This window comes from Xiphophorus hellerii, chromosome 17, assembly GCF_003331165.1.
Source record: "Xiphophorus hellerii strain 12219 chromosome 17, Xiphophorus_hellerii-4.1, whole genome shotgun sequence".
Lineage (NCBI taxonomy): Eukaryota > Metazoa > Chordata > Actinopteri > Cyprinodontiformes > Poeciliidae > Xiphophorus > Xiphophorus hellerii.
In genome coordinates this window covers 5,323,103-5,350,108 of record NC_045688.1, presented here as the reverse complement: position 1 = coordinate 5,350,108, position 27,006 = coordinate 5,323,103, and the positions used below count along the sequence as shown (strand labels likewise).

At 38.6% G+C, this 27,006-nt stretch overlaps 1 protein-coding gene across 4 annotated transcripts in view; it reads left to right on the top strand.

Moving 5' to 3' along the window:
• atp2b1a (ATPase plasma membrane Ca2+ transporting 1a) overlaps positions 1-27,006 on the top strand; it is a 45,835-nt gene that overhangs the window by 16,205 nt on the left and 2,624 nt on the right. Inside the window, exons 3-21 of one of the 4 annotated variants that reach the window (XM_032590105.1) lie at positions 10,308-10,505; positions 11,512-11,769; positions 11,866-11,991; positions 13,950-14,108; positions 14,880-14,918; positions 16,533-16,688; positions 16,776-16,990; positions 17,161-17,403; positions 17,523-17,764; positions 18,185-18,422; positions 19,777-19,956; positions 20,046-20,133; positions 20,226-20,332; positions 20,648-20,839; positions 21,716-21,929; positions 22,003-22,214; positions 22,323-22,430; positions 23,067-23,255; positions 23,814-23,903. In XM_032590105.1, the coding sequence (XP_032445996.1) occupies positions 10,308-10,505; positions 11,512-11,769; positions 11,866-11,991; positions 13,950-14,108; positions 14,880-14,918; positions 16,533-16,688; positions 16,776-16,990; positions 17,161-17,403; positions 17,523-17,764; positions 18,185-18,422; positions 19,777-19,956; positions 20,046-20,133; positions 20,226-20,332; positions 20,648-20,839; positions 21,716-21,929; positions 22,003-22,214; positions 22,323-22,430; positions 23,067-23,255; positions 23,814-23,903 (3,254 nt within the window). Of the gene's footprint in view, positions 1-10,307; positions 10,506-11,511; positions 11,770-11,865; positions 11,992-13,949; positions 14,109-14,879; positions 14,919-16,532; positions 16,689-16,775; positions 16,991-17,160; positions 17,404-17,522; positions 17,765-18,184; positions 18,423-19,776; positions 19,957-20,045; positions 20,134-20,225; positions 20,333-20,647; positions 20,840-21,715; positions 21,930-22,002; positions 22,215-22,322; positions 22,431-23,066; positions 23,256-23,813; positions 23,993-25,760; positions 26,146-27,006 lie in introns of those variants that run through there. The other 3 variants (XM_032590107.1, XM_032590108.1, XM_032590106.1) reach the window with 3 other exon arrangements.

Below are 27,006 nucleotides of genomic sequence, written 5' to 3'. Positions count from 1 at the left end.
ATGCTGTCCAAATGCGTTCACTGCTTTAGATCTGAGCAGAGCAGAGCACCATCCATGTCAAATTATCTGCATCAGATCATACTATATCTGTTTTGTGGGCTCTCTGCTTCTGCCTCTGTCTGTACTTTGCACCAAATCAGTCTTTCTGTAATTCCTCGTTACCCCTCACAGTTCATAGAGGTAACGGGTTTAGTACTACCACCCACAGTGGATCAAGGGTGTAATGTTGGTGGCTCAGTTTCAACCCTCAATTCGGTGTTGAAATGTTTTAGTTGATCTCGAAGTGTAAAAAAAACTGTCAACCTTTATCAAAAGGTTGGCAGGATAACTGCCTAGTTGGCAGTCTTCCCCACTATGTGTAGACCTTAATAATATCACTGTTATGTATTATTGGCATTATCTGAGAAACTATATTTTTGGGTTTTATTAGCTGTATGACATAATCATCTAAACAAACCAAAATGCTTCAAATATGTGTGTAATTCACATTTTGGAATATAGCTGTTAATTAATTGAACATTAATCAAATTTTGCCAATTTTTAAGATTGTCTGTTTCAATATTCACTGCATCCCCAGTTTTTTTTTCTAAATCCTCAGGTTTGTGAAAGATTATTTAGAGAAAGTTGACTAGCAACTGTTGAATTGATTTCTTTTGCTTCACCCGTGTTGACAATTCGAGTCCCCAGCTACTTCTTAATTCCAAACCTGACCAATTGTTTTTTTGCAGTTTTACTCAGTTTCAGTCCATTCAGTCATTATTGGCATGGGAAATTAAGGCATCATGTAAGATTATAGAGGCTTGACAATTGAAAAGGGATTTATAATTAGTTGGTCAGTCATTTCTCAAAGCTCTTAAGCCAATCCTTTGCTAATCCTTAACATTTCCAAGCTCTCTCTCTTTTTTTCATTCAGTGTATGATTGAGCTGCTGTGGCCGTTAATCAGTGAACTGAAATTCTAACTTTTGACATTTTAAAGTTCAGGGCTTTATGTGGGACTAAATGTAATTCTTTCCCTCCAAAAAAGCTGGAAGTCACATATTCCCCTAGAGTAAATTTAACTTTAATTGCCCTTAATTTGGTAATTAACATAGTGGTGCTCTAAGGAAATCATTCTTACTAGACATGGGCTGGTATGAGATTTTAAGTGTATGAATAACATGAGCAAAAATACATTGATGTTGTAGTATTTCCAGGTGGTGGAGGGACAGCGCTGTGTTAAGGCTCAGCATTGTCAAGCCGATGTGCCGAAATCATCACAGTCTGGTGACGAAAATCTTGTCATTTTGTTTTCAGCCTCATGTCGTCCACCTCTTTTTGTCACAACCTCCCCAGCCAACATTTTGCTCACCCCAGGGCTTGTGAAACTACTGTACGATTGGTCAAAATTTCATGGCTATCTTTATGTGGAAAACAGCTCCAACTACTCACCATCCAGAAAGCAGTTTTCTAGCCAGAGAGAAGAATGGATAGTTTTGAGTAGTAATTATCCCAGGCTGTGAGGTAGCAGGTACTGTTGGACCAAAGCACAAACACCTATTTGGTTTTGGTTTGATGAAGCAGGCAAGCGTCTTACTGATGCCTTCTGTTCTTTTTTCTTTTCCAATAACATGCTAAATAAATGAGACGTTAAAGTTCATCGGCCATTATATCCTCCTCTGATGAATTTGTAGACATTCCTCTCTTTTTACTTCACTGTAGTAAACTACAATCAAGGCAAAACACTTTGTTGTATACTGCAGTGGGAGGACTTTCACTGGAGCTTGGTTCGTCTCGTCTGCTTAAAACGAACGTCCTGCAACCACCTGACCACATGACTGTGAAAATCCTTTTCATTACTTGTCCATTTTCCCTGTTTAGAACATGAAATGTTCCCACAAGAAAAGCAACATTTGAAGTGTCAAAAGCAACTTATTGAGATGTCGACTCTTAAAATCTGCCCCAGTTGACAGGACACAGTGTCTTGTAAAAAGGTTGAGCCTATCAATACATGTAGTCCTGCAACGTGACAAGACCCAACTTTACTAGTTCACTTCCTCTTGCTTCTAAAAGTTCTTGTTGTATAAGTCAGTTGTCAGCTGGGCCTCTACAAACCCATTGTTACACGAGTGAGTATTTAGAATTTAAAGGGGAACTTGCATGTTTGCTATTCAAAATCAGTTTTCACGGAGTTTAACATGTGGAACTCAAAAGTTTTCTGTGGCATTTGTGGAAGTTGTCATTCTGGGAAAGTTCTTCTGTGTGAGCTGAGTTGCCAAAAAAAAAAAGCATGTTCCGTATTTGACATGTTCATCAAATATACTTATTGTTAGACTTTTAGTAGCAATTGCTTTTACTTCCTTATTTTTCTCCTTCACATTAATTAATTTGACTTTTTGTGGTCAAATCGGTCAATCTGCTTCTATCATCAACCATCTATCACATGATGGACAGCATGTGATAAAAGCAGGTTCCTTGTATCCGATAGTCCATATGCTCCTCCCTCCCCACCAATTCAATTGGAAGGGCTGCTAAATGGTAATTTCCTCAGCTGTAGTTCAGGTTCATCGAGCTTGTCATCAAGTCTGACTTCAAAATACTATGAGTATGACTTTTGACAGTGATTATTCATAACCTATGTCTGGCTGTTGTGTGAAATTGAATACAGTGATTGGGAAATGTTTGAATGATTGTCATGGGTTAAAATAAGTAGACTCATGCTGTGTTCATAGGATTTAAAAGGGAAAGTTCCAGCCAAATTAATGCATTTCATTGCGTAGAAAGTAAACGTTTTAGAAGAAGGTTACAAGTTTGGAATAAAACAAAGTCAGAAAAGGAGAACATCAGCAACCATCTTGGCGAAGCAATGCTGCGGTTCTTAAATTTGAGAAATGTTACCCATTTTATTTATATGGTTTTGGGATGGCATTATAGTGGAAATCAATTTAGACACAATGTTCCAGTTGTCCCAAGTATTGAAGTCTCAGCAAAGTCACCCCATGTTAAGGACATGCTGTGCTCAGGTCTCCAAAAATGCTAATTAAATGTTACAGATTTGTACAGACCTCACTTATCTTTTTAAATGATAAAGTTTGGCAGTGCAACTAAAAAGATTTGGTCTGTATGGAAGAATGTCTTTTTTGTCTAGTAGTTCTATCATTTTGTCTCTACAGGGTAAAACCTCAGCAGTTTGAAGTTGCTCCATGTCTGAAAAATTACTACCAACACCTGAAGTTCAGAGACCTGTTGACTGAGCAAACCTCGGCATTAATCCTATTGTTATGTGTTAATGACACATAACAATATGAAATAATTAAGTATGAAATAATTCTCTCAATGTGTGTTTGCAAATTAATGTTTAAAGATGCACATAGAATAAACCTCAAGACCTCAAATAATGTCACATCTATCTGGCTAATCGCTCTCTCTCTCTGTATCACCCACCACTTCTACCATCAAAGTTTTGTTCTTATCAATGTCCACTTTTAACTTTTTCCTTCTGGGTTTTAGTTCAGACAGCCTCGTCCTCCTATGAAGTGCTGCAGACATTAGAGCTAAAGATTTTATCCAGTTTATGAATTGTGAATAGAGCACACAACAGAGAAGATTAAGCATTAAATTTTATCTCCATTGATCAGATTCTTTCCGATATCTAGTGAGAGCTGCATCTTCGTGTTTGTCCTTCTTTACTGTTAAGAGGCCGTTTTTCTGTGTTGTTTCATATTCTAGTTTGCGCTGCTTTTTTATCTCTTGTTTTCTATGAAAGCTGCTGTTAAAGTTAGAGTTTAAAGTTAAAGTTAGGCATTGACAATGTGCTGTTTTGATAAGATTTGGGTCTTGTCATTTCCAGAAATTGTCAGACAGTTTAAGTCTCTAAGTAAATAAACTGGTTTTTGCACATTGGTAAATGGAGCGTCATTATAGGGGGCAGATTTTTATTTATTTATTTGTTTAAACATGTGAAAGACTAACTGAATTCACATTACATAATACCAGACATCGCTATTGGAAACTCATACAGACAAACAGCAGTAATTCCCATAGCATGCATAAACATAATGTAGGAAAATGACTTTTCATTCCACAATTCCTACTCCTCAAAATAATATTGCTGTCCTTGTATACCTTACTAACATGTTGGGTTAGAAGATATGGCTGAAAAACCTATGACTTATAAATGTTTCATATCAGTTGCTATAGATAATTGTCTACCAATTATTATGGATTAGTTTTTTTTTTCTAAATATCTGCAGTTCTGCCACACTGGTGATATGACCCCCTCTGTTTTATCCACAGTTTTCACTCCACGCCGGTTTTTCTTTTTAATCAATTATTGAGCATGGTGGCAAAACCTTAATGCCGCTGCGCAAATTGCTTAACAGGTTGTTGCTAGATAACCAAAGAGTGAGTGAATTAGTTGATGGCCGTGAGAGTTTGGTCAGCTAAAGTCTTTCTTCTGCCTACATCAACCAGAATGCTGTAGAGTTCAGGATCGGAGTTCAGTGAAATTATTGAACATTCAATCAGATGTAATATCTATTGATTGATGTGTCTATCATGACATATATGACTGATTTATTTTCCATTCCTACTAACATATAGCTGCATACACCTAAGACCAATAGTGTCAGTTTAGAGTTTGGGCCTAGACTGTATTAGACCCAGAAATAGGCTAAATAACAGTTTTACATCCTGTAACTGACTATGGATTGACTACCTTTTTGGTTATGCTGGTTCTTTGCATATAACGGCCCCTTTGCAAAATTATGCATATGATCATAACTGTCCACTCCAAAGAGCCCTTGGATGTGAGGGTGTACATATTTGTCTGTCTTGTGTGTGTCGATTATTGGTAAATTGTCCCGAGGGGACCCTTGTTACACTAAGTGTAGAAAATTGATGGATAGATAAATGAGTCTCTGTTTAGATGGAATTTTTCAGGTGACTAATTTCTCACTCTTGACTAAAATCACCTTCCTCTGTTGGGTTGGATGAGAGACTGTGTGATTTAAGTAATGATCAACTGTGACAACTAAAATGAGGGTCCAAGGCCAGACATGGTTTTTATTTTAGTTTTTTTTTGTGTATCCAATGGAGAGATAACACCTTGCTCGTCCTGTCACTTGTATTTATTGCTCTAATACAAAAGGAAAACGGGGTGTAAAATTAAACTGGGTATTAGCTGTCAGCATGTTTTCATTAGAGGCAAACAGAATTAAAGATGATGGTGAGAGACAGCCAGGGAGTAGCAACATGCAGCTAAGCTGGATAAAACTCAGCTGCTTTGTTCTATTTTTCCTTGCTGGTGAGTCATCACTCCCTAACCTCCTTTAGAAAAGTGTTAGTAATTGCGTATAATTTCAAGTGAAACATGTAACCAATAATGCAGAATTCATTTTAGTTTTAGAGACATGATTGAAGGGAGCAGATTAATAAGCAGGATTTAAAAAGAAAAAAAAAAAGAGGCAGTGGCATGCTAATGTCCCTTTAGGTCTGAAAGTGAAAAGCAACCTTACGTTGCCTCACACATCTCCAGGTTAGATCCGAACACTTATGTGCAAATCTCATCCAGGTCCCTGCTTGCTGCTGGGTAACTGAAAAGAGATTGTGAAAGCGGCTTCTCACTCTGCAGACTCGGATGTGGGATATATTTCCTAAACTGTCCGGTTGCGGTACGTTTGCTGATATGAAGCTGAGGTTCATAACATCCCCAGGATGACACAAGTTCTGTGATGCTAGACATATCCAATAACTGGATGTGTTTTTTGGGTTACTGCAGTTGACTTCTTTCTGGTACACTTCAGGCTGTGTAGGAAGTGAACTGGAAACCTGTGCAGCAACTCTGAAAAATGAGAAGCTTGCTTAGATACAGTGATTGAAATGCATGACCTTTCTGGTTTGTCGTGGTTTCCTCAGACTGGGCTCATTTATAACCTGTTAACAAGTTATAGAGCTTTGGAATATGACTTCACTGCTCTAGACGTAGGGATAGGAGCGCCATCTTCAAGGGCTATAAACATAACCGACAAAAACGACTGTCTCACAGATATTTTGAATCTAAGTTACTTAAAATAATTTAGCAATGGTACGAACTTGCTGCGTTATTGGATGTAATGTCCGATCACACGACCAAAACAGTAAAAAGATGAAAAACAGACTTTTATTTCACTGTTTTCCTGCCTGTAAACAACGCGAGGGGGCTGAGCTAACGAAAAGGAGACAAATGGCATGGGTATCAGCGGTTGAGACGTTTCGTTAGTGAGCTAACGAAAAGGAGACGAATGGCATGGGTATCAGCGGTTGAGACGTCCTGATGTTACGTTCTCCAACATCCCAAAATATCTACAAGTTTGCTCCAGACATGTCCATTCTGGTGAGTGTCTAAATTCACTTTGTTGATGATGTGTCATAATTCTTTGCTATGATTTTGTCCAGGTGCACTCATGTTCAGTTATGTTGAGTTCATTTAAGTGGGTTAACCTTGTTTAGGTCGGGCTTATATTTTTTATGTACCATAGTCCGAGTTTTGTCAGTGGACATCGAGGTTATTCCATTATTGTGAAGTAAACTATTTAAGTTTTCAAGTGTTATCAAATTTACAGTATTAATACTGATGTGTGTTCCGATATGTCCTCATCAAGGCAAACCGACGTATGAAATGGATTAGATCAATCCAGACTGGGTTCCAATGCTGAATATGGGTCACTGCGAGGTAAACTCCACAACATCGGACCGACATGCACATCAATTAAAGAGGCGATGCAGCAAGACCGTGGTGGATCAACAAGTGGGGAGCAAGTTACAGAGACTGTTTTCATTATTTACCCCTGAAGAGGTAAATAATGAAAACACAGTAGTGGAGGCTATAGAAGAGGAGCAAGTTCGAGAGGCTGAGGAGGAAACCCAAGGAGAGGAGCTCAGCAAGGCTCGGAAGAGGAACATGAACCATTTGTGTTGAAATATGTGTTCAGTTGGAAGTGGCTGTTTTCTCTCATTTAATAATTTAATGTGGTAAACATTCATGAAATGTTTGTTTCAAGCACTTCAAGTTGCATGTAAACAGGTGATGAAATGAATCACATTTTAAGTAAAAATTTGATATTCAAAATATTTCAGGTAATAAACATACATGTAATAAAAGATTATATTTTTAAATAAACATTTTATGTGATTAAAGTAAACAATTATATAAAAAGACATTTTGCAGTAAACATTTAATGTAAACAATCAAACCAGATGAAAGAGCCCATCTTTAAACATTTAATGTGTAATTAAACAGTTCAGAGTAAACAATAAAGGTGACAAGTAAATGTTATGAAATAGATCACACTTTAAGTAAATATTTGTTGTATTTAACATATTTCATTTAAGAAGTGAACATGTAACGAAATAGATCCTGTCCTAGAATTTTATGTAATTGAACATTACAGGTAACAAATGTGATGATCATTTCAGGTAATACATTTTATGAAAATTAAAAAAAAATTTTTTTAAATAAAATTAATTAAAAACTAAAAAAGGGGTCAAAATGTAATAAAGATGAGTGTGCTTCGTCTATACAGTCTAGTAGAACAATTTCACAGTGATTTTGAGTTAATGGGGTACACAGTTTGGAAGCTATTGAAGAAAACATATTTAATCAAATTTAAAATATTGAATATGACTTAAAATTTTAATAGAGGATAGTGTGCCTCGTGTAATAGCATGAATTACCACTTTTTTGTATCAGTTGGTCACAAGACTAGGCATTTATTTACAGGAGTGTTTGGTTTGGAAATTGACGGCCCCCAAGTGAACCTCCAAACGCTTGAGGAGAGAGCGGTAGAGAACAGCTGGCCGGAATTAGCGTTCATAAATCGGATCAACCTTGAGTTAAACGCCCCTTACTCTGTGGAGCGCAGATATCCAATGTCCAACTTGAAAATGACTTCACTGCAGTCGGTAACACAATGAAAACTCCGGAATAAAGTTTGTTTTGGTCTGTGGCTTTTAAAGATGGCGTAGAGCGACTGCGCGAGACGTAAACGTCATACGCAGTGACGTTGGTTGGAAGCTCTATAGATGAACCAATTTCATGAAAGCAATACATAATCTCATTTTAAGATAAAAGTATGTACTTAGTTACTTTTAGAAATACTCATGATTATAATTTGATTTTTAAAAAGTAAACATGTTTAACATGGTTTCTTTTTATGCATTTATCCCTGTAAGCATGTTCACTTGCAAGTGAATGCATCATAAATAAATCACAGCACTTCCATTTGAAAAACTGAAGATGGAAAATTATGTGTTACGTCCTCACCTAGTGAGAACTGCAAACAACATTCCTACATGAACACACTGCTATAACATCACTGTTATTTTTTTTCTTGTTATATATATATATATATATATATATATAAATATAAAACTATAACAACCAACTGTTTGTCGGTCTAATTTATATTCCAGCACTCATAGTGGAGGGTGATGTGTGTGTTGGGAACAAGTTCACTAAATGTTGCGGATGTAAAGTCACAACACCACTTAAATGAAATGACTTTAATGACTATGCTTGGTTTAATGACTTTGATCCCAAGCTTTTTAACTCGTGTACTTTTTTAAATGTACTATTAGTAACTTCTCTAATTAATAAACATTGTTGTTTCTCAGGACTCGCCGGCAAAGTTAAAGGAAGGAGATAAAAGCTGCTACAAGAGCTAAATGCCTTAATGTGCTGGGCATTCTTTCCTTGGAAAGAGGATTCTTCAACAGTTTTTTTTTTGGGTTGGGCTGTTGAACACAACCAAGCTGCCCATATATATATATAGATATACTGTATAAATTTTACCAGCACCATACCATAGCAACAGCACGTAACGGCTATTTGCTAGGTTTGCAGTTGAGTGGCCGTTTTGTCTGACAATATAATGCATTTATTCCCCCTGTGGTTACCACAGCACACTACCAGCAGTTTAAAAAAATTCTGAATAATTATACATTAATACTGAGAAGTGTAACAAGATTTGGCATGAGGTTAATAACAAAAATGCCTTAATACTCTCCTAAATTGTCTCACAAAGTGCTATAAAGCTACTCCATCAGTGATTTGTTCAGTTGCTTAAGTTTATGAAGGTGTATTCTCTGAGCTTGATGCTATTATTTTAAAGTAAGGAAGGAAGTAGTTTCCTCTTTTTGTTTCTAAGCCAGTCAATAAAGACTGTTTTGTTTGTTTTTTACATCACAAAACCACAGAACAAAATTGAAATATGGGAGCATTTTTGGTATCTGGTTTAAAATGAAAAAGTTATACAGTAACAGATGATATTCAAATGATTATTTTTCTTTTTAACACTGGTAAAACTACAACTGGAAAGCCTTTATTAGCCACTAATGACGCTAGAGCTGACTTACATTTGTTCTCTTCTTGGCCACATCTGTCTATGAACCCTGACTGCCTACTATAAAAGTATGCAGCCGGTCATGACGGAGCTTGGTGTAGCGTCATTCTTTGCATATGTGCGTACGACAACAGAAAGCAACAGAGTCTTTAAAGTTGTAATCTCCTGCATCTTTATACAAGATTCCTCTTGGGTTATGTAAGAATCTTCAGCTGCTTTTCCAGTTCCGGCATTCAATAATGTATTTTTGACAAGAACCTCAATCTCAGCCCACCCCCATCTGCCTGTCAGTTGCAGTTTTATGTCACTACTTATGATCCTGATTTTACCACACCTCCTCTGCTCCACGCTCACACACACACACACACCCACATACTAGACCTCCATCTAGTCTGTACAGTCAGTCGCCCACGCACAGCCAGCATGAACAGGACTAAAAAACTGTCATGCATCATCAAAAGTGTGGAGTCTCTTCTGACTATATAATTGTGCTTTGAATATGGAGGCATTTTGAATGGGTTTCCGCAGAGCGTTCCCTGCGCAAATGGCTCAGTGGTTCTTCAGCCAAGCAGACAATGTGTCAGCGGGACCGCAGTCTTCACGGGCACCAGAGTCTAAATCTGATTCAGCTATGAGTCAGTTGCTCATTTCATTAGAAAGTCAGTTTGTGGGGTCAGACCTGACCTCAGGTCTCACATTGTCTGGAATGCCTGAAAGAGGTGAAAGTGTTTGACTTATCCACTGAATGTGTGTCACTGTCGGAGGGCATTGTCTCCTCAAAAATGCACATGACTCTTTTCTATCTCGCTCGCTGCCAACTAACTGTAGTAAGATTCACTACAGATCTTTCATGCTTGTATTTTATTTTACTTGTGAAATCTCAAGAAAAAAAACCCATTTATTTGAGATACTTTTTTTTCTTTTTCTTTTTTTTTTGTCTCTCTTGCAGGTCTTAGCGGACAGCCAGCGGACATTGAGAAGCGAATAGATGTGTTTGGACAAAACTTAATCCCACCCAAAAAACCCAAAACTTTCTTACAATTAGTGTGGGAGGCGCTACAGGATGTTACATTAATTATTCTTGAAGTGGCAGCCGTAATTTCACTAGGCCTTTCTTTTTATAGACCACCAGATACCGAAAGACAACGTAAGTAAAATGTGATTGATTTGAACGTATTAAAGATACCTTTTTTTGTTATGTCATATTTGTAACTGTATTTACGCTTTTTTTTTCTTTCAAATTATGAAACTAATTTTTCTCAGTGTATTTCAGTATTTAATGTTGGATATGGATTAGTAAAAAAAAAATATTGAGCCCTTCAGAATTCTTGTTTTTGCATATCAGCTAGTAAATTTTGTCAGACATAATTTGTACAAAATGCAGCCTTCAAATTCTTTATTTAAAAGAAAAAGCTGCTTAAACCGACCTGGCCCAATATTAAAGTAATTATCCCCTTAACTGAATAAATGTTTGTCTCTCCTGTGACGACCAGCCTCATAGCACATTTGATAGAACTAGCAAACAATTTATGACATCACTGTGCTGGAATCTGACTGATTTCTTTTGTTTGTTTGTTTTTCTTTTTACACAAATGACCTGTTTTAAGCCACAGCATTTCAGTTGAATTTAAATCCAGATTTGGTTTTGGCTGGTTTTGCCAAAAATTGTTTATATATTTTCAGCCTTTCAAAGGTGGACTTGCTGTTGTGTTTGAGAGCTTTGTGCCTCCTTGCCAGAGAACAAAATTTATGGCTCCATCAATTCCGACTGAAGCAGAAAAGCAGGCTCGGACCATAACACAACAATCATCTTGTTTGATGTTCTGTTTCTGAAGTGCTGTTAGTTTTACACACGTGACGGGACAAAAACCTCTTCAAAGCCCAGATTTTGTCTCATCAGTCCACACAATATTTTTGCAAAGGGATCATCTGGATTTTTTTTTTTTTTTAAGCAAATACGAGACTGTGGTTTTCACTTTGAGGCTCTCTCATAGATGTCATTTTTGCCCTGTCACTTATTGTTAACGTGCAAGGTTGTCAAAAAAGAAAAAATAAATTAACAAACAGAAGAAATCTGTAGAGGGCAAACCTTTTGTTTTTCACAGCACCGTATTAATAAGTGTAGGGAAGATTTGATCGCTGTGTCTCTGCAGATTGTGGGAAAGCTGCTGGTGGTGGACATGATGAAACTGAAGCGGAGGCAGGCTGGATAGAGGGAGCCGCCATTCTTCTGTCAGTCATCTGTGTTGTGTTGGTAACAGCGTTCAATGACTGGAGTAAAGACAAGCAGTTCAGGGGCCTCCAAAGTCGCATTGAACAGGAGCAAAAATTTTCTGTTGTCCGAGGAGGACAAGTTATTCAAATTCCTGTGGCTGAGATTGTTGTGGGCGATATTGCACAAGTAAAATATGGTAAGAGGAGACCGGTCGCAATTTCTTTTTTTTTTCTTCTTTTTTTAGTTAAAGTAAATATAAAACAAGCTGAGATTTATCCTTGCTGTGTTCTAGGTGACCTCTTACCTGCTGATGGAGTTCTTATACAAGGCAATGATCTTAAAATTGATGAGAGCTCACTCACAGGGGAGTCGGACCAGGTGAAGAAAAATCAAGATAAAGATCCCATGCTGTTATCAGGTAATTTCTAGTCTTACTTTAGCATTACTGTCTTGTAAAAGTATTCATGCCTCTTGGATGGTAGGGCTGAAAAACATACTACAATTTAAGCGTTTCATATCGATTGATTTTTTTTTTTGTCTTAATTATCAATATCGATAATTAGATTAGCTTTTGTTCTAGTTATTGATATCAGTAATTGAATCAGTTTTTGTTTTAAATATTGGAAAATTTCCCAAACTGGTGGTGTTACCTTAAACTGCTGCTGTGAATGTTGCTCAACTGATTGTTGCTAGGTAACCAAAGAGTGAGTAAGCTAGTTGAGAGGTTGAGCAGCTAAAGTCTTTCCTCTGCCTACATTCCCCAGATTGCTGTGCTGATCCAGATTAGAGTTCAGTGAAATTATTGAATATTCTGTCAGCTGCGCTATCTGTTGATATTGATAACATGCCTATTATGATATATATTATTGATTTATTGTCCAGCCCTAGCTTGAGTCTACTCACATTTTGTCACAACTTTAGTCACAACTTTCAGTGTGTTTCAATTTAACCAAAGCAGACTGATTATATTCAATGCTATTAATGCATTGAATATATTTCTGACTTTGATTTGTAAAACATTCTGCGCCATCTATTTTTTTCTTCCATTTTAATTATCCACAACCTTGAAAATTAACATAATGCACTTTGAAATGTTTGGGTGAAAAGCAAAAGGAAATGTGAAAAGGCTCAGTGAATATGAAAACATTAGCAGTTTTTAAATGTTCTGTTGAAATGACGTGTTTATCTTGGGAAAGACAAACTTTATGAATCATCTGGTTTCTTTGAAATCGCACCACAGATATTACTTGCTTAGTATTGAATCAAAATATATTTTAACATATTTTCAGTTGTTTTGCATGCTCGCAGTGGTTTGCTGTGCAAAATGACACTAATCACAATGCTTGTTTAGAAGAGATTAACTGTTTTTTGTTACACTTTTTACTATGACTGTACTAATATGGTAACAAAGGGCTACAATATTTGTTAGACTAAACCTTCCTAAAGTATAATCTAAAATGACAAATAGGCAACGCTATTAATTAAAATAGCTTTTCCAAAGGCTACTTCACAATTGAGGCAGAGATTGTAAAAGAAAATTATCAGTGTAAGAATTTTTATGGCATGCAGTGTAGGTATCATTGAAAAGGCCTGTGTCATTTAAAGACTTGTTAAAATAGAGTGAATTAGTATTTCTATCATGTGTCTGAATGTAATTGACTCCAAGCTGTTGGTTACTAATGCCACAAATGTAAAAGGTGGCCACTTCTGTGCTCAGTTTTTTCCTGCAGATAGCTTTTTGCTTCGTTTTGTCTCAGTTCAAACCCCAGTTGACATTGTCTGTCTGAGCGTATATAAATCTTTTCTCAAATGCATTTTAGGTTACAACCTCTTTCACAAAAGTAGGAAAAGACAGAGAATTTATTTACGTTCTTCTGACCTACATCATATGATGTTTTCCTTTTTTGAGTACATGAAGAAAAATCTCCAGAGGAATTTGGAGCTGCTACATAGTTGCAGCGTTTTAGTTCTCTGTTTCAATCGGCACAAATGAAAATGGCTGTTTGATTAAAATGACTTTGATTAAAGGTTTGCCGGGTTTATGCATTAGCAGCAGTTTCTTTCTGGATCATTATTTGTATTTATTAGCTCCATTTTAAAACCTGCATTTATTTATTTATTTTTTCATGTGCAGCTTAATGTGTCACATAAAAACCCGGCAAACGCAGTTTCTAAAGGAAGAGGGAATCTGTGCACCGCAGTTTCAGCTTAACATTTGTACCTAAATTAAAGGAAAAGGCAAAGTCAAACGATGAGGCTATAAAAAGTGTATTTAAACAAGAATAAAATCAGCCAGAGGCACAACAAAAACAGTTGCCAATGGTCTACTGTTTTTACCTTTGATGCTTTTACTGATGCTTTGTTTTCTGTTTAAAGGCACTCATGTAATGGAAGGCTCAGGGAAAATGTTGGTCACTGCTGTCGGTGTGAACTCACAAACTGGGATTATCTTCACTTTACTTGGGGCTGGCGAAGATGACGACGAAGATGATGAGGAGAAAAAGGAAAAGGAGGAGAAGAAAAAGCAGAAAAAAAGTTTGTGGCATTCTTGACTACGTCACCTTTTTATTTTTAGTTTTTTAACCCAGTGTTTTTCAAATTGGGGGCTACCAGAGAGTGCTAACCCTCTTCCCTCAGAGGGATACTGGGAAGATGGGGGGGGGGAGCAAAAATCCAAAAAATAAATTAATCCCATAATTTTTATTTTATTTTCACTTTTTTCATTACAATTTTCATATTATGTTATTCTATATTTTTTTATTCATTAATTCTTTTAATATAAGTTAAAATAATTTATCTAAATGTTATTTATGATGATCATTTTCTGATTTGCTGTCAGTCCAGTTCATCAGACTGATGGAATTTTCAAAATGCCTACTGGCTGATGAAGCTAAACATTGTCAATACACTCTACTTAAAAACTTTAATTTTATTGATTGGACAAAGACATATTTTAGTCAAATGTGAATCATCAGTAATAGACAGTTACAGGATATCTAGATGGAGCTAGAAAAATGCATATCATAAAGTCTGAGTTACAGCAGCTGTAATAACAGTTTTTATTTTCTTCACAATATGACTTCTCAATAATATCTAACATGCAGGACTTTATAAGCACTGCACTTTCACCTCTAATATGAATGGCGTTCAGGATACAATATAATGTCGGAAACCTGACTCAGAAGCAATATAAATGTTCTGATTGTTTTTGATTCGTTAATGATCTCTTTATCCCCTCCCGCCTCATTCCACCCTATTCCTTCCCTCCCGTTCCGCTTTCATCCAATTCCCCTTTATCTCCATTAGACAAGAAACAAGATGGATCAGTGGAAAATCGAAAAAAAGGTATGCTTCATACCCACAAATGCTGATTGATTGCCTCATATTAACAAAGCTACGCTGTTAATTTGGCTCCAACTGTTTTTATGCAATTTTATTTCATTTCTTTTGCGGGACACTGTGTCAGGGTGAAGTTAGTACGGGCTGTTCCGGGCTGTCCGGTGTAGCGTCTGGCCCTCCCCTCTCCCTTCCCTCGTCGTTCCCTGGCACATTGTGCTTTGAGCAGCAGGTGCTATTGAATCCAGTTATAGCGATTAGTGGTGAAGAGATTAAAGCCTTGCAACAATTTTGGGGCCAGGACATCTGCTTTCCCACCCATGTCTCTCTTCAAGTTGTCCCTCATGATTTTTGTTGGGTTTTTTTTTTAGCTAAACTCTTCAGTGGGCAAACTGTAAGAGCTCCACTGTTGCAGTTGTAGATTTAAAGCAATGATATCTAGGCTGTTTTCTGCTAATTCAGATAGCGACCCAGCCTTCTAGCCCTGCTGGGACTTTATGATCGGTCTGTGACCAGAACCCTGGCACTGCTCTGCGGTGCACAGATTCCCTCTCCCTGCCAGGAACCAACAGTAATCCTTTAGACTGAGATTACAGCCACCGTGTGAGTGCAGAGGAAGCCAGAGTGCACAGCAGCTGCACCACCGCTGTGCTTCTAATGCATACAGTCAAATCCATAGCCAGGTTACTGTCTATGGTGGAATACATTAAAAAGAGCCTTTGGTGAATTACGTAGGAGCGCTTTGTGCTTCTAAAAACAACTCGGATCAGCTGTAAAAGACTTCTCAACAGGGCACAATGATTTAAAAAAAATGTGTTTTAAGTTTAAATATTTTGTCATTCTTCCATTTTGACTCTGCTGCATGTAGTAGTAACATATTTTTAAAAACAGCTTCTTCTTCCAAGGAATGCAGCCACAACACTAGTTGTTTACTTTTGCCAGTATTACCTTTAGGAGAAAACATTCTGGCTTTCCACAGCATACTTCTTTTTCCTTTTCTTTTCAAGCGTTGTACCACTTTGAATTTAATTGATAAATCCTATGACTATTTTCAAGACAAGTAATGAAGCAAATGTACTATTTTGATAATTGTATTTAATCTGTTTCTTAGAGTTTGTAAGTGAAGTATGTTCATAGTAAATTGCATTACTTATTTCAAATTACCAATAATTAATGAGCGGGACATTTTATGGTTTTGATTTCTTCATTTCATGATTTAAAGATGACATAAAATTTGATATATTGGATATCACAGCTAGCCTGTGCTTTCTTTACACTTACACTTACTTTCTGACATCTTTACACTTACCCACATCAATTATGATGTGTTTTGGGTATGAGACTAATAAATATTCTAGCACTCAACATTTTGTTGCTTCCAGTTGCTGGTAGTTGTTGTATTTTTCTCTGTGGCTTTAAACTGTAATAGATCAGGCAGCAAATCGGACAGACTTTTATTGCAAAGTTCAGAGAAGACAAAAAAAAAATTATTCCACATTAAACTTTGAATATTTGATGTCGACAGAGTTTATCTATATGCATACCAAATTCTGCTGCTTGCTCTGTGTTTATGGTGGCACAGTTCAGTCCATTAATCTGTTTGCTTTGTTCGCTTTGCTGCAGCAAAAGCACAGGATGGTGCTGCTATGGAAATGCAGCCTCTCAACAGCGATGAAGGAGCTGATGCAGAGGAGAAGAAAAAAGCCAGCTTGCCAAAGAAAGAAAAGTCTGTTCTCCAAGGAAAATTAACCAAGCTAGCTGTGCAAATAGGAAAGGGAGGTGGGTAAAAAAAATCAAAAAAACTTTTTGTCTCAGACGTTGTTCACCTGTAGATCTGCTTGTGATTGGGCTTTGATTTCTCCGCAGGGCTGCTTATGTCAGCCGTTACAGTCATCATCCTGGTGGTGCTGTTTGTGGTGGACACATTCTGGTACCAGGGCCTGCCTTGGGTCCAGGACTGCACACCCATTTACATACAGTTTTTTGTGAAATTCTTTATCATTGGTGTGACCGTTCTGGTGGTGGCTGTTCCAGAAGGCCTGCCACTTGCCGTAACTATCTCCCTAGCATACTCCGTCAAGGTAAATTCTGCTAAGTGACCTTTAGTCAATGCTTGACCAGCTTACACACACCCTTATTAAAGCAAGCAGACCAGACTGTCGAGACGTGGCAAACTGATACCTTTAAGCCATGCTGTGATCGCCTTTGTTTCCCGACAGAGTTCGAAAGATTTTCCTCCTTCTTCTTACAGAAAATGATGTCAGACAACAACCTTGTGAGACATTTGGACGCTTGCGAGACAATGGGTAACGCTACAGCCATTTGCTCGGACAAAACTGGAACTCTCACCATGAACAGAATGACCGTGGTCCAGGTCTACATTGCTGAAAAGCACTTCAGGAAGATCCCTTTGCCGGAAAACATCCCCACCTCAGTTCTAGACGCGCTGGTCCTGGGCATAGCAGTTAATTCCGCCTACACTACTAATATCTTGGTAGGCGTGTTTAAAATAATAAAAAAAAAACAAAAAGTACCCTATATGTAAATTATAGTGTGAGAAACTAGATCTAGAAACATAACTTGGAGTCTCTTTCTTGTATTTCTTTTCCCCAGCCTCCAGAAAAAGAAGGGGGTCTGCCTCGTCAGGTGGGCAACAAAACGGAGTGTGCCTTGCTTGGTTTCTCTAACGACCTGAAGCGGGATTATCGGGCCATCCGCGCTGAAATCCCCGAAGAGAAATTCTTCAAGGTCTACACCTTCAACTCGGTGCGGAAATCCATGAGCACTGTGCTGAAGATGGCAGACGGCAGCTTTCGGATGTTCAGCAAAGGAGCCTCGGAAATTCTCCTTAAAAAGTAAAACCTATTTTCTTTTCTGGTGTCGGCCATGTTGCCTGTAGGTTTTTCTGTTGATGTGAAAGTTGTTTCAGTGCCACGGTTGGCCAGACTTTTCACTAAATTATGTGTAATAGCTTAAGCAGCCAAGAAGTTCAAGTGTATAACACCCAAACCCTTTACTTAAACTAAGCAGTGAGAAAAGGAGCCGGTAACAGCTCCGTAAGCCTCTTAATTAAGCAGGCTCCTTTTTAACCCACAGAAGGCTTAGTGTTCCACCGAATTACCGCAGCACACTACTGAAATGTCGCTTTTCCTGCTTCCTCTAATCTTTATACAATCTGGATCACTTCTTTTACATCTGAACTCCTAAGTTCCCATCTTGTCGTACTTTATTTACATTTATGGTTTCATTTCCCATTTTTATTAAATTTTTTCCAGGTGCTATAAAATTGTGACAGCGAGTGGTGAGCCGAAGGTCTTCCGCCCGCGGGACAGGGACGACATGGTAAAGAAAGTCATCGAGCCGATGGCTTCGGAAGGTCTCAGGACCATCTGCCTGGCGTACAGAGACTTTCCCGCCTCCGAAGGTCAACCTGACTGGGACAATGAAAGTGACATTCTCACCGGATTGACCTGCATCTGCGTGGTTGGCATTGAGGACCCTGTGAGACCAGAGGTAATGACACATTCTGGCGCTACAGTAGAATCATAGAGATCAAAGCAAAATATCATAATGGCCTAGTTAAAGTCCAGAGTTAAAGCCTACTGAGATTCTTTTGCACAACAGAAAAACGGCAACTTGGGCTGCAGTTAAAGATTTCAGTTATTCATTGATCTATTGATTATTCTGACGACTAATCGGATATAAAAATTGGCACATTATGCAGAGTTTTTATATAATCCATTTTATGCAATATTATAATTACATTAAAATATGCAAATAAACAAGTTATTTTTAAATAAGAAAATTGACATTTTATTGCCTAAAATGCATCAACATAGTGTACCTTAGAGCACGCTTGATCATTTGTTGCAAAGGACTCATTAGCAGCTAGAAAATGTTTCTAGCATCAACATGAAAAGATCAGCCATTTGTGCATAACATCAATACAGGGAAGAGCTAATCTACTGGTTATTTTTTTGATAATAAATGGATATTGAATTAATGAATTGATTAATAAATGAATAGCAGTGGTGCTCAATAAGATTTTTTTTGTACAGAATTTGAAGCTGAAACTAAGCCACTTGAGTTCTGGGTAGAACATATTTACAGACAAATGTTTTTATTTTTATCTTAAAAGTAAAATGTATATATTTTTTGTAAAGTTTTTGGCTTAATTACTGCTGAGTGTGTTGATGTTTCAGCAACTGGCCTTTATTTGACTATATGCTGCAGTAAACAATTAATCAATTATTAAATTGATAATTTATTATTAATTGGTTAATGGTGTTGACAGTAATCTCCATCCAATCTCAGCTAGTGCAATTATGTTTAGAAAACATAATTTTCCTTCCACTTCAGTTATACACAAAATAAAATTTGAAAGAGTTCAAGGGTGTGAAAACTTGTGTAAGGCTCTGAACATATCTAGCCCGTCGCAGAGAGAAGTGTAGATGCTACTGAAATGTTGGCATATTTCCCTATCCCTCGTCTGCAGCCTAAATAGTCTTGGAAAGGTGTTGATGGGAGAGAGGATCTGCTTTGCAACTTGACCATGTGACAAAGACTTGGTTGGAATCAAACCGGCAGTTCGGGGTTTCCTTTGCCGGCCGCGCAGGCTTTCTAAGAAAGGGAAATGAGGGTCAGCGCTTTTTAAACGGTTTCCCCTGAGTGAGGCAAAGAGACTAATTTGGACTTTGTAATGTCTCTTTAAGTGCTTGGCTTTCTGTATATTTTTGCTCGTCAGGTGTTCTTGTTGGAAATGATGCAGGATGTTTAGACCGGGATGGATTCAATATCAGTTTTATTGTCGGAGTTTTAAAACCCCCCACTGAACGGCTCCATTTTTTTGTGTGTGTGCCTCCTTCAGGTCCCGGACGCGATCAAGAAATGCCAGCGCGCTGGCATCACGGTGCGGATGGTGACCGGGGACAACATCAACACGGCGCGCGCCATCGCCTGTAAGTGTGGGATCCTACAGCCAGGAGATGATTTCCTCTGCCTGGATGGAAAAGAGTTCAACCGCAGAATACGCAACGAAAGAGGAGAGGTGGGGCCATGATAAATGACTCTGGCTTCAGAAATTCCAGCAGTAGCTGCAGAGAAATTGTATTGAATCTTTATTCTTCACCTTCTCAGATTGAACAAGAGCGTATTGACAAAATCTGGCCCAAACTCAGAGTTCTGGCTCGGTCGTCTCCCACAGATAAACACACCTTAGTTAAAGGTAGTGTCGGTTTAAATGTATAAGTGCATCTAAAATGGTTTTACATTTTATGGCTTGTTTGTTTATGAATCGTGTTCATTTTTTTCCTTTAGGGATAATTGACAGCACAATAGCAGAGCAGAGGCAGGTAGTCGCAGTGACAGGCGACGGTACGAATGACGGTCCCGCCTTGAAGAAAGCTGATGTTGGCTTTGCAATGGTGAGCATTTCTTCGTTTTAAACACTTTCATGTTATCCTTATAAAAAAGATGTAAATGCATAAAAAACACAAATCTTGGGCGTGCCGTGGTGGTGTAGTGGTTAGTGCGACCCATATTTGGAGGCCTTGAGGTCCTCGACGCGGCCGTCGCGGGTTCGACTCCCGGACCCGACGATATTTGCCGCATGTCTTCCCCCCTCTCCTTCCCCGTTTTCTGTCAGTCTACTGTCATATAAGGGACACTAGAGCCCACAAAAGCCCCCTACAGGGGTAAAAAATAAAAAACACAAATCTTTTCCCTCTTGCTGTTTTCAGGGCATCGCAGGGACAGACGTGGCGAAGGAAGCGTCAGACATCATTCTGACCGACGACAACTTTTCCAGCATTGTTAAAGCCGTCATGTGGGGACGGAACGTGTACGACAGTATCTCCAAGTTCCTTCAGTTCCAGCTGACCGTCAACGTCGTGGCCGTCATCGTAGCGTTTACAGGAGCCTGCATCACACAGGTAAACCATTTTGTTAATGAGACCAGCCTGGCCATTGTTTTTCTGCGCTATTCCGCTTGATTCAGATCTCACTTACAGCACAGTCTGGGCTTTCTCCCATTCACTTTGATTCCAAATATTGACTTTGACTAAGAGCCATCTCATTTGGCTTGGCACTTCTCCCTTCACAGTTGAGGTTGGAAAAAACAACCTCCACTGGTTGTTTCCTACTACTTCCTGTTATCTCCTTTGTCGTTTTTGCCAGTAGTAACATCCGGCTGTTGATCACGTGACTTGACTGATGTGTTTCCAATGCAGTTTTGCGAAATACACGTATTTCAATATGGCTTACAAACCACCTCACCTAGCACAGACATTTTTTTATGGAAAACTGTGTATTTTTTCAAAAATGCTGTTTCCGTTAAGAAAATTTATTTTTGCTATTTCAATTCTCACATTTCTATGGTTAATGGAAATGCTGCTACTGTGGAAGTTTTGTGGGGCTTTACATACACAGGTGTGTGTCTTTCCAAATCAGTGCCAATCAGCTGAATTCACCACAGACATATTCCATTTCACTGTAGAAACATCTCAAGGATAATCAGTGGAAATAGCTACATTTTGAGCTTCAACACAGTATTAAGTAAAGGCAGTAAATACTTATGAGAATCTTTTTTTCTTTTCCTTTTTTATTTTAAAAACATCTTTTGCATGTTGTCATGATGGGGGATGTGTGTAGAATTTTGAGGAAAGAGATGAACATAATGCAATCTGGAATAAGGCTTTAGCATAAAATGTGGAAAAAAATAAAAGTACAGTGAGTACTTTCCAAAGGCACTGCAAGTTATGAACTATAAGGATGGCATCATGTTTATGCCCTTCTTTCTCTGCTGCTAGGATTCTCCCCTGAAAGCAGTGCAGATGTTGTGGGTGAACCTGATTATGGACACATTCGCGTCGTTGGCTTTGGCCACCGAGCCGCCAACAGAAGCCTTGCTGCTGAGGAAACCGTATGGCCGCAACAAGCCTCTAATATCCCGCACCATGATGAAGAATATTCTGGGTCACGCCGTGTACCAGCTAACCACCATCTTTACACTGCTTTTTGTCGGTAAGAAGCTTTTTTCATTCTGAATTTGAAAGATACCTTTGTCCCTTTTAAAAACCCTTTTTCTGTCTTGCAGGAGAGAAGTTGTTTAACATCGACAGCGGCAGAAACACCCCTCTCAACGCCCCACCCTCCGAACACTACACTATAGTTTTCAACACCTTCGTCTTGATGCAGCTTTTCAACGAAATCAACGCCCGCAAAATCCATGGGGAGCGGAACGTGTTTGAGGGCGTTTTTAACAACCTCATCTTCTGCACTATAGTCCTCGGCACATTTATCATTCAGGTAAAACCAGAAGGTAGACTATAGAAGAAACAACTTTCGTTTCTTCCAACATACAAGAAACTCCATTGGTACCTGCAAAATAATTGTGTCTTCATTCTGCTCTTCTAGATACTTATAGTGCAGATTGGAGGGAAACCGTTCAGCTGTGTGGCTCTGTCCTTGGATCAATGGCTGTGGTGCACATTCTTCGGCTTTGGCTCCTTGCTCTGGGGACAGGTAGGACAATAGAAGTCTTTCACCTTCGTTCTAGCAATATGTGCTGTTACACTGCCCCCTAGTGGTGAGCCTGCTGGATGATGAATGGTTTTTACAGTCTAATTAAATATGTTATATGATAAAGATACATTGGGGAGCATCAGATATGTTCTCTGGTTCAGAACATCTAACAAAACAATTATCTTTGCAGTCATTGTGAAAAATGATCAAAGGGCAAAAATGCTACTAAATTTCCAATTTTTCATGTTGCAACCACAAGCATAATTTATTTTCTTGCTTTATTTTCTCTTTTTTAACGATATAAAAATTTAATAAACATGAAATTGCCTGTCTGGACAGTGAGTCTGCAAACAGCTGAAGGTGCTTTTTCCATACTACAGATATGTTTCGTGTGAATTATTTATCCCTCTACACGGACTGATGCCTTTCACCTGCATTATGCAGAAGCTTTCATTGGAAAAAAAGTCTTTTTCCACTTCTACTTTTCATGTGATGTTTGACTTTGCTCCATGTTATCAGCAGCATTTTCTTTCCGTTTTATTTTTCATGGCATGTTTCACATGTAGGAAAGAGCCGTCTTCTCAAGAATAAAACCAACTCCCAACTGTTCTTTTTTTTCCCCTTTCTTTTTTCCAGCTCATCTCCTCAATACCCACTAGTCGCTTAAAATTCCTAAAAACAGCAGGCCACGGCACCCAGAAGGATGAAATCCCTGAATACGAGCTGGAGGAGTTGGACGATGTGGATGAGATCGACCACGCCGAGCGGGAGCTGCGCCGAGGCCAGATCCTCTGGTTTCGAGGCCTCAATCGGATCCAAACTCAGGTAATCGTTATTACATATGCCTGCCTTTTACACCCCCCCACACACACACCTTGGGAATCATAAGCCATAAACCATTTAACTCTGTTGCTCTTCCAGCTTAAATCTGCGTAGTGTTCCTTCTCTCTGCATTCTTAAAGAAAGTAAAAATCCCTCCTTTTTAATTCTCTTCTGCTTTTTGAGCTTAAGCGAATTTTGTTGCGCCTATTTGGGACTGAAACCGAGTCCATTTGCTGTAAGCTCGGCTACTGTGGAGGTCTTGATCAGTTTGGACAGAAATCACAGTGGAGCAGTGCACATTGGAACGGATGGAAGGTTTCTGCAGAGAAAAAGAGTGAAATTCCGATCAGATATTTGCATCACGGGTTTCCTCCGATCAGTGCCTTCAAGCCTGATCAGTTCCTTTTCTCACTATACCCAAGTCCAATTTCAAAGTGACATATGTTCTTTGGTTTCTGCTGCCTTTTCTTTATTTTTTTCTCTCTCTTCTCCCTCTCCTCTGGCTGTGTTGTTTTATTTCCCTCTGGGCTTTCTCCTGTCACGCTGTCTGATTCTTTGCAGATGGATGTTGTGAGTGCGTTCCAGAGTGGAACTTCCTTTCAGGGGGCTCTAAGGCGGCAGGCCTCCAACTCCAGCCAACAACAGCACGATGTAACCAATGTTTCTAGCCCTACACATGTAGCCTTTTCTACTACTACCACTACTGCCCCTGCTGCCAACTCCGCTTCTGCCACTGTGGGGTGTGAGTGCGTGTTCTCCTTTAGTGCATGAGACTTTTCTTCTTTTTGTTTTGTTTTCTTCTTCTAACATCTTTCCCTTACTCTCTTTTTCTTACCTAATGTTCAACTTTTACACTCTCATACTTCCCCCTAATGTTCCCCTATGTTTAATCCAAATGACACCAATCTACATCCTCCATACTGCTTTGATAACTCTGCCGTATATAAATGTCCTCTGTAACCAGGTCGCTTCAAGCGTCAAGGTGTTTTTATCTGTGTCATCCTGTTTTCTGTTTTGCTTCTGCTTGGGTCTGAGAAATGGAAACCTTTCACTGTTATCCTGTGGTAAACGGTAGTGGTGGTGGGGTGGGGGGTTGTGTGTATTTTTGTTGATTTATTTTTTATTATAAAGATTATATCCAGAATTCAGCAGGTTTGTCTGCGGCTGCCTCAGTCTGCTCTGTGCCTTCATAGCAGTTATGGGTCTTTGTCGCAGCTCTCTAGTCCCTGGTTGGGTAAATGTTTTGAGTATATGCCCATGATCACGAGCTAAACAAGAGAGAAACACCCATGACACGGAAACGCTGGAAATCTGATCAAGTTCCAGTGGATTTCTCATCAGTCAGTGGTTAAATAATGATCCCTTTCTTTCCGACTGGTGAGGCTGTGGAAAAGATTGAAGTCAGAAGAATGTTCAGTGCCGCCCTGCAGTCAAATAGAGCTATTGGAAGAAAGTTTGTTGTTGTTGTTGTTTGGGATGTATTCGTATTTGCTTTTGAAATTGTTTCGCTGTTTTCCTTAGAGGGGAAAAAAACTATCTAAACCAAATTTGGCCGTATCTGGAAATCGAATTTTCTTCTAAATTTAATAAGTGTTTGTACCACCCTTGGCAGCATTAACTGGCAATGGGTCTTTATTACCATGAGAATTGCTTCAATTCCGCAACATTCCCTTTTTGAGCCTGAACAACCCAATGAAGGTCAAGATTTTTTTTTTATTAGAAATGTAAAATTTGTCAAAAAAAATACAAATAAAAACAATTTGTAATGTGGATGCACTTTTTTACAGCAATGTACTTGAATAGACTTTCAGCCTCTTTTCATCTGCTTCTTTATGCTGAAACTGGATCTTTGTTGTTTGATGGCACCACTTCCAAAGGCCCTTGCAAGGCTTTTCCTCTCACTGACTCCTAGACTTTTTCTCTTTCAGATCTAACCAGGAAGACCTTCTCACCATCTGTGGAGTTTAAATATCTTATACATGTCATCCTCAGGGAATTAACGCACAGTTGAATGTAAAACAATAACCCTCAACATTAACAGTTTTTCCCCCTCGCCATTGTTTTAGGGGGAACTCCATCAGATCAACAGCGTCTTTATTCCCAAACTCGTCTTTACAGATATTCTCTTGTCTTTATGTGAATACTTTTGTGGTGGAATGTGTCCAGTATGGCAAAGTTTTTCCGAAGTGATCTTTGAACTCCACTGACTTCCCGCGTATTCTTCCTTAGATACTGTGAAATGTGTCATGGGCTATACTCAAAGGTTTACTGCCATTGAAATAAAGGTAGCGCTGCGCTCTGCATGGGTTCAAAGTCTCTGGTCTCGTTTGTGAGTTTTCTCCTCTTTGTGCTGTTCTCAACTTGTACACGAGCTTGTAGACATGCTTGGCTGCTGCAGCTTCTTTGTTTTCCCTCCACAAACATAAACTGCAACTGACCACCACTTGTTTTATCTCTTCTGTCTTTGTCTCTACTCTTCATCTCTCTCTCTCTCTCTCTGTCCTTTAGCTCTCTTCCTGTCTGACTCTGATCTTTAATAAGCATGTCCAACAACGATGAACAGTCCTCTCCTTTCCTGATCAAATGAAACAAATCTCCAAGCAAGAGATTTCTGAAAATAATACTAGAGTAAATTTGGGGGGAAAAAAGTATCTTCAGAGGGTAAATTTATATATTAAATTCATGTCTTGCTCTAGAAAAATATTTTACAGGGCGTAATTTCTCACATATCACAACAAAGTTGAGGTTTTCTCACCACAACACCAGGCTGCAAAGGTATTTAACCTCCATCTAAAAGCCTCCAGCTTGTCTCTGTGCAAGAAGATGGATTACATTCTGACATGTTACTGCAGTGGCCATTGACCATCGATGACTTCTCCTCTAGAGAATTTGTCCGATTTGAGCAGATTAAGATTTCCTTTCAAAAGTCACAAACATTTTTTTTTTTCTGTTGGATTAGTAAAAGTTAAACTGCCTTCCAAATGGAATCCTTATGGTAAAATGAAACAGATTTTCTCAAATCTCAGCTATCTTTATCTGTTTAGTTGGGATTTTTTAGAAGAAATGCCACTAATACAGTTAGAGAATATCTCAACTTCTCTCTTTGGCTCCCAAAACATATATTTTTAGCATGTCTCAAAGCATAGAAATTTATCCTGTTATACTTGATATCTGTAGCTGTACAGAAGCCTTTTAGTCACTACATTTAGATTGCCAGTAGAGGGCACATTACATCGAGAAAATTTGGCATTGCACTGCAGCTCAATAAGTTTTTCCATCATTGAGAGGCCGACACCTTTAGCATGTTACATTGGATATTACCACCAACGGCAACACCAGCAGTGAACTGTAAGTATTTCTTGGAGAACATATCTTGTTTCAGAGATTTCTAGGAAGCAGCCAAACTTCCCAAATGCATCAGGTTTCACAACAGGTAGAATCAGTAGCTTTTACTTTCAGTAGCACCTTCCGCACAGAAGAAGGCTGTCGGCACAAGTTAGCACTTACATGTGGTCCGTTTACTGATTGGAGAAATGATTGGGAGTTTTCATTTTTACGATTGACTCGGCAAGGTAAAAATTAGACACTTCAAGTCACCAGCTAATAAATCTGTTTTAAAAAACAAAGTAATTATGAAAAAATAAAGGTGTCTGCTGTAAACTGGCCTAAAAGAAACACTAGTAAAACAGATGGACATAAAGTTTTCACCAAATCTTATCTCAATTTAAATGAACTAACATTCAGAAGTTCTTTC